The sequence below is a fragment of the Fulmarus glacialis genome, unplaced genomic scaffold, assembly GCF_000690835.1.
Source record: "Fulmarus glacialis isolate BGI_N327 unplaced genomic scaffold, ASM69083v1 scaffold10038, whole genome shotgun sequence".
In the NCBI taxonomy this organism is placed as follows: Eukaryota; Metazoa; Chordata; class Aves; order Procellariiformes; family Procellariidae; genus Fulmarus; species Fulmarus glacialis.
The window spans coordinates 1-7,474 of record NW_009228989.1 but is presented as its reverse complement, the minus strand read 5'-3'; the positions used below and the strand labels follow the sequence as shown (position 1 = coordinate 7,474).

Below are 7,474 nucleotides of genomic sequence, written 5' to 3'. Positions count from 1 at the left end.
CTGAACCAAAGGTCTCACCTCAGCTGAAAGCCTCACTCCCCATGACCAGACAAGGACTCTCAATGTTTGGATGGTTAGTAAAGGTTTGTAACTGGTGAGGAAACATCATCATCTCTCATGTAATTAGTAGAGAATCTGATCAAGCACTTTTGGGACTAAGTATGAGGAACACTGATGCTGAAGCAAACTTTCTGCTAACACAAAACCATGCGGTGATGCTGAGGTTGGAGGTCAGCGAATTGAGCTGGACCACACATGGAGGTGCCACACACCATCCCACTGCCCCCTGCCGATCACACCAAAGCAACGCACACTGAAAGAGCCACCTGTGTCTTACAGAAATTGTCCCAGTGATCACTGAAATCACCTCCTCTTTAAAGTGTATGTGTGGGAAGAGGTAAGGCAGAGAAATAAAAAGCCTCAAAGACATGATATTAAAGAAATATTTATAGTAAGAGCCCTGTCTCACAGTGATGCACACCTAGACAAGTACAATGAGCAGACATACCTGCTTTATGTACACATCCATTTGTGATAAATACACAGTACAGAGTTTTATCTTTGTCACAAAAATCCTCTAAATTCATATGTATTATATATAACTTTATATATGGCAACAGTAATCATGTTAGTTTTTCCACCCTGTAATTCCATACTAAACACACTGAGCAGTTTGAGTAAAACAGCCTCAAACACTTCCTTAAAATTTTGCAGGAACCCTACAACACACAGGGATAAAAACAGCAGAAGAATTAATCTGAGTTTTTCTCAACTTAAAAAATGTAATTAGTTGACTCTACCAAAACAAATTAAAATCTTATGACGACACAAACATCTGCACCTTTCAAATGCCCAAGTATAGAAGTCTTTCCTATTTGCTATAAATTCTGCTTATGCATACCTGAATTTTCTTAGAGACACATATTTCTTTCCTAGTCAATTATTTTTGACACAAGGTAATGATAACATCTTCAGAGTATCCATACAGTATAATTGTAAAACAGTTGGACATTGTTTGGACACACAACTATACCAGAACAGTGTTACATAAAATTCAGTGCATATTCCTGGAATAACTTCGTTTGGGGGGAGGGAAAAAAAAAGTCAGGTTAAAGAAAAAAAACGAGTATCAAATGAAGAAAGCTAACTTTTAGGCATCATACCGTAACTCTTGAACAGTTCAGCTTGCTTCAAGGGCAGTTCAACTGTTTCTCTAATAGTTTTGAGCTGGCTGCTTAAACCTCCTATCATATCATAGGTGACTCGGGATTCACAATCACCATCTTCTGCTACATTTGTCCTCGTTTCAACAAAATTGATTCTAGTTCTTGAAGAAATGAAATAAAAAGCATCTGTATTGCTTATTGCTCCAGTTTTGCCAGTTAGTGGGAGTCCCTCACTGCCTCCTTTCCCAGCCAACTCCAAATCATCAGTGAGCTCTGCACCATCTTCCTTGCTGTAGGTTTTATCTCCTTGACCAGAGTCTTGACCACTGGCTGCCACAGCAGAACTGGGTGTAACTGGTGAACCTGGATCCATCAGTTTGCTTGGTGTGCTCATAGATGCAACCTCTGGACTACCGTCAATGTCCATCTTGCCGAGCTGCAAGGACAAATCTAATGTACTCGTCTCCAAATCAGATCTTTCAAGGTCTGGCTCATGCATATCACTGGAAACAGCACTGCCCTGGGCAGTCAGCTCTGCACCATCAGTTCCTTTCACTTTCATCACCACGATGTTACAAAGTTTGCCATAGAAAGTGAAAGCCAAAAGGTTTCCTGGTAAAACTATTTTCCCATCTATGAGAAGATTAAAAAAGAAAAAAAAAAAAAGACAAAGAAGAAGAAATTTCAATCTACTTTGGCAGCAATAACATTCAAACATTCTTGTATCAGAATGATTCTTTATCAGGAAGCCTAAGGAGTGCTATAAATTAACATAACAAAAGGTAGTTAGGCAATTTCAAGATAGTTTCAGGTAATTTAAATGATCCTTTTGTACACAAGCAGACCATACTGGATAAACAGTTGTCAGTATCATATGTAATCTCTCATACTAAGCCCATCATTAATTTGAGCTTTTTAAATTTCATACAGCATACAAAGGGAGATTATGGAATCAGTATTGTAAGAAGTAAAAATTTTGTATTTGCTGTGTGCCTTATAGGTTCACAATATTTCATGTTTAGCCCACCTTCTTTGAGAGTCCTAGGCTAAAAAAGGTAAGGTTTTAACCTTTGCGTTGACAGAGAAAGATTAGGAAATGTGATCTGAATGCACCCTACAGGCACAAAAAAAACAAAGGTAAAAATGTAAACAAGATTTATTATTTCCAGCCAAACTCATGAATTTGGAATGCAGTTCATGTTTCCTGCTTCTTAGCATAGCAATACTGTTATTAATTCCTAAACCAGAAGATTCCCTTTGAATAGAGTAGAACAATTTGTAGTGAGTGCTTTGAGTAGCACTACCTTGAATAACTTAGCTTGCTTTTTTGCCTTACTTATACATATCTACCACCCAAGGAATAGCAATTTTGCTTATTTACCACCAACATAAAAAAAAACCCATAGTATGGGCTTTCACGTTAATACAGATCCCTTATCTTATTTTTAATACGTAGTATTGCACTTTTCTTCACAGTGCAAGTAAGTTCTGAAGTGCATCACAGTATCAGCCAGAAGGCCAGCAATGACTGCTAAATAACCATAAATTGAACCAGCAATATGTATAACGGACAGAAGGAATGGAATCAGATTAATGCAAGTTAGATATTTATAGCATGGCAAAATTATTTAGCCCAAAGACGACAGATCCCTAAAAGGAGTGTAAGCAGAATAACGTCCTCTATTTTGCCATAAGCTCTTGATTAAGAACATAAAAGGAAACTGCTTTTCTGTCCAGAAGTTGATGATCTACTACAAAAATTAAACAGTCAAAAGAGAAGCAGCAAAACTTATACCTAGGTTTCTCAGTAGACAGACAGACATTTCCTCGGCATTAATGGTGGCATCTTTGTCCCTGTGATAGCAAGAAAAAGAAGTATTTTTCCAAGCAGTAACTACTTGAAAACCAAAAGTCCACACCACTAAGGCACCAGGATGATGAATACCACCTATTTCAGAGTATATGATTTAACCCCACAAACAGAAAAGATGGATGAGCACTTTACAGTCTTCAGATCATATCATCTTAACTCTGAAGATATTAGATACATAGTAACAAAAGAAGTGTACGTATTTAATTTCGGGTTAGTTTTTCCATACAAAATGCTGTAATAAACAATACCATAAGTTATATTTATCAATTCTTAAGATTACAAATATGGAATGCATGCTTCTCATCTCACCAGGCAGAATGGCCATTGCTGCATTTACTGAATTGCAAAAATTACAGATAAGGTAGGTCTCTTTCAGCCCTGCAAACACACACACACATATCTTATTGATTAAATTAGCACCTTGAGCACTTGCAAAACTGCATGTCTTAAGCACTGCACATCCACTATCAAAACAGTACAAGTTTTTCCCAAGATGCATTTTCTAGTCTTTTATTTAATCAAGTTTAAGTGACTCAACAGATAAGCCTTAAGCCACTTCCCTCACCAGCCCTGGCTAGGCCCACAGCATTTTCTCAAACACCATCTCATCACTGGGATTTAACACACAATTGAACACATGTGCTCTTAACCCAAAGCAAATGAAAGGTAAAGGGTGTCTTATGTGAACATCTTTCTCTGGTGTTCATATTAAAACATTTTACATCCCATTTACAACTCACAGACATCATTAACTCTCCCTGTTCCTCCAATACACTGCAACGTATAAGGCTGAGGTGATTTAATAATTTTTCAGTGACGGTTTATCCATACCATCTTTTTCCTGTTTCATTTGCGGCTTTAGCTTTTATTAAAGCCCATTAAACCACTTTTTTAAATTCCTTAGTATTTACCCCCCCTCAGCCAATCTGTATGAGCCCCACGCATTAGCCCTTCTGTTTTCACAATAAAATAAAGGTTTCACTGCATCCATTTTGCAGGCAAATATCCACAACCTTTGTAAGCACTTACACCTGTACGATGAAAAGCATTACACCAAGAGCTGAACAGCAGCAGCACCAAAGGCATTTAAAGCAGATACAGCTGCTGCAAATAAAAGTATGATCAACGGGGGGAGCTCTAAACCTAGAAATAAAAACCTGTTTCTCAATTCTACTGATCAAGAATTTGAAAGAGCAGTATTATGCTAATTTAGAGGAGAGCTCTCAAAATATCATAGCCGTTCCTGACAAGTAAACACATACTCAATTACATTGTTGGGGTCTGAGGTTGGGGATTGATTTTTTAACAGGAAGAAAAAGCTAAATTATGCATGCAAGCAACTCCCCAGAGGTATTAATTTGCAGAGAATGAACTACACCTGTAAAGCATCTAGAAACCGAGACAGTACTCAAATAATGGGATTTCCATTTAGTCTTTTAATAATTTATATATTCTTACATGATAGGATGGCACTGTGGTTTGTAGTAAATGAGCAGGCTTAAAACAGATGAATTACAGTTTTCATGTTTTCTCTCCTAGAGTAATTCTAGAAAAACACTCACTTATATGACTTTTCATCTGTGGAACATATGTGCAACAGTCCTCGGAGCCTGACTCTTGACTGGCTGAGAGGGAAAACTCTGGCTGTGGAACAGTTTCCAAAAAAATAACAGTAATCATAAATATTTCAGAAGTTTCATTAAATTCCTCTGACTTCATCCTTAGCTTGTACTTCAGTAAAAGTCACAGCTTTAAAGAAAGAATGCATTGCATATTAACATGGGGAAATATAAATGCAGTAGGTTTAATTATTTAATTTAATGTGGGGTTGGTTTTTTAATAAAATGAGTGTTTTCAACCACCTCCATAACCAAACGGTATGTAATAATAATAAAACTTCCTACAGGATTAAATTAGCCATAACAAAAATCCAAAAAGATATCTTTTTTTCATTTTCTGGTGAGAAGAGAGGCATGGAGGGCAAAGCAAGGTGACGCCAGGAAGTCAGCATACAATGCGCAGCCAAGTTAACCAGTAAAACTATAATTAAAGCTAAACTGGTTATATTACTGACAAAAAGCAAGATTGCCTCACCAACATTTCTGAGAGTCAGTATGCTGGAAAACAGCATCTCCCCCTTAAAATGGACAATGACAACGCCATGTTTGAAAACAGGTTTGACAGGAAGTGACGTTCATTTATAGAAATTAAAGCGTTGGAACACTTTCAAAAGTAACTGTGAAATAACTTTATTTCGGAAATAACCATAATCAGATTCTGCATCAACCCAAACGCTGACTCTGTGGAGTGTTATGAGAATGACAAATATAGGAAGTCATTCAGCAGATCAGTAAACTGCTAATTTCTCAAAGCATTCATGATTTCAAGACAACTGCGATTTGCACCTTTTGCTCCCTTTTTTGGGTGAATTTCAATTAAAAACCAAAAATATACCTCAGAGTTTCCAACCCTAAAAAATATTCCAGTAAATAAAAGTGGAGCACAAAACCACGCATATAAAAAGGTGAAGTTTTGAAGGGAAGTGGTTGAAAAAAATCACTTCACTCTCCCCAACCTTTCAGTCATTAGTTCTCTTAACCACAACAGGACTTTTCACCAAGAGCTTCTCAGATAGGAGTTTGCAGTATAATTCCTAATAACAACAGCAGCAACACAGGCTCCTTCTAATCTGACATCAACTCTATGCACAGAGATCATCCTCATCCTTTAAAAGTGACTCACAAATTTAAAGAATCTGCCTTGATCGTGCAGTTATACACCCTTGCCTAATGCAAAGGCAACACAGGCAGCTTGACCTCTGCTTCAGGAGGTGCTGGGCTATCATTACTATTCATTAATTTAATGTAAAATGAAGAATCTCTTAAGACTAATGAGCTTAGTGCCATTATATTCTTCACAACAGCACCACTCCTCAGTTGAGATTTTGTACAACAGCTGAGCCACTCCACTGTCCACAGAGAAAGTAGCAGTTAGCAGCAGTTAGCCACCAGATACTAAACTTTATGTTAATCCTACAAACATCTGCACGTTTGACTTTGTCTGGATACTAATTCCATCAAAGCAAGAGAGAAAAATAGCATCTTCTAAGAGGTAAGAGTCTGCAGTGCGAAGCAGACACCTCATGGTATGTCACTAGGTTAAAACAAGTTGCATACCTCAACTTTACATCGACTTCCTCCGCCTGGATGACTGCACCAGTCACAGGCTGCACAGTGACGGCATCACCTGGATTTACTTTCAGGTTCTTCTGCGTGGTTTCACTCAGCCCAACTTTCCCGCCTGGAAAGCCTGTGATGGGCCAAGCAGTACAGACCTAGGAAGAGTTTCAAAGCAATCAACTGTCAGTTGAGATTTTTTCCCCCCCCATTTCCGGTCCTCCAGTTAAAGTAAACAATCTTTTGTTACAAAAAACATGGGCTGAGGGGGAAGAAGGATTAGGTTAAAACCTGGTGCCACAGGGTAAGATACAAGTAACACCGAGCTCTTAACATATGATCCAAGACACTTTTCAAGAAGGAAGAGGTTATATTTTGCCTACAAAGGAGCTAAAAAAATTTCACCAGGACTCCACACATTCTGCAGATGACAAAAAAGCATACACTGCACTGACTAGGAAATACTACAAATCAATGAAGAAGGGTAAAAAGCTATATTCTTTCTTTGCAAATAAAATACATCAGCGCGCATATATAACATACAATACATATATTCACACACATGACTTATACATTTCTTGAAAAAATCATCAGCATGGATTTTTTCCAGTACTGAGAATAAAGATGTAACTACAGTGTAGAAAACATGGAAAAGCACATTCATTATCTTTCTCAATGCATGCTCCATTGTGGTCCCTATTGAATACAACAGGAACACACTGAAAACACAAGAAAAGCACTTGTAGGAACAAGGAGGAGTCTCACCTCCTGTCGCCCATCAGCAGAGGTAAGCAAGACCGGACGACCTATGCATACGTTTGCAGACTTCATGCTGCTCAGCGACAGCTGGGCGAGGGCTCTTCGCAACATTTTTGGAACTTTGTCATCTCCTAAACATTTTCAGGAGAAAAAATACATCATTTTTTCCTACCTACCAGACGAATTCAGCATTTCTCGCGCTCCCCAATCAGTACAAGTAACAAAACCCCTCCAATCCCCCGAGAGAGGCAGCGCCCGGCCGTGAGGGAAGCGCAGGGACCCTCTTGGCGGGAAACCGCGCTATAACGGGACAGTGTTTCTGACAGGCCTGAAAACACCCACGGTTATACGCTGCTGCTTGCTGGATTTTCCACCCCGTTTTAGCTACCAGCGGGACCCTTCTGCGGCAGTCATTACTCTTCGGCACGGTAATAAAAAGCAAATTTCACGGAGGCTCAGCCGACCTTGCCTGAGAGACACCCCCCAGTCGTGAGGGGACG

At 38.8% G+C, this 7,474-nt stretch overlaps 1 protein-coding gene across 1 annotated transcript in view; it reads right to left on the bottom strand.

Moving 5' to 3' along the window:
- The window catches only part of SPATA5 (spermatogenesis associated 5), a gene marked incomplete at both ends in the record, with an annotated part of 62,006 nt that extends 54,901 nt beyond the window's left edge, over positions 1–7,105 (bottom strand). The window contains 4 exons of the mRNA XM_009583684.1: positions 1,164–1,799; positions 2,962–3,020; positions 6,216–6,373; positions 6,981–7,105. Of these exons, the coding sequence (XP_009581979.1) occupies positions 1,164–1,799; positions 2,962–3,020; positions 6,216–6,373; positions 6,981–7,105 (978 nt within the window). The remainder of the gene's footprint in view (positions 1–1,163; positions 1,800–2,961; positions 3,021–6,215; positions 6,374–6,980) is intronic.
- Between the last annotated feature and the right edge of the window lie 369 nt (positions 7,106–7,474).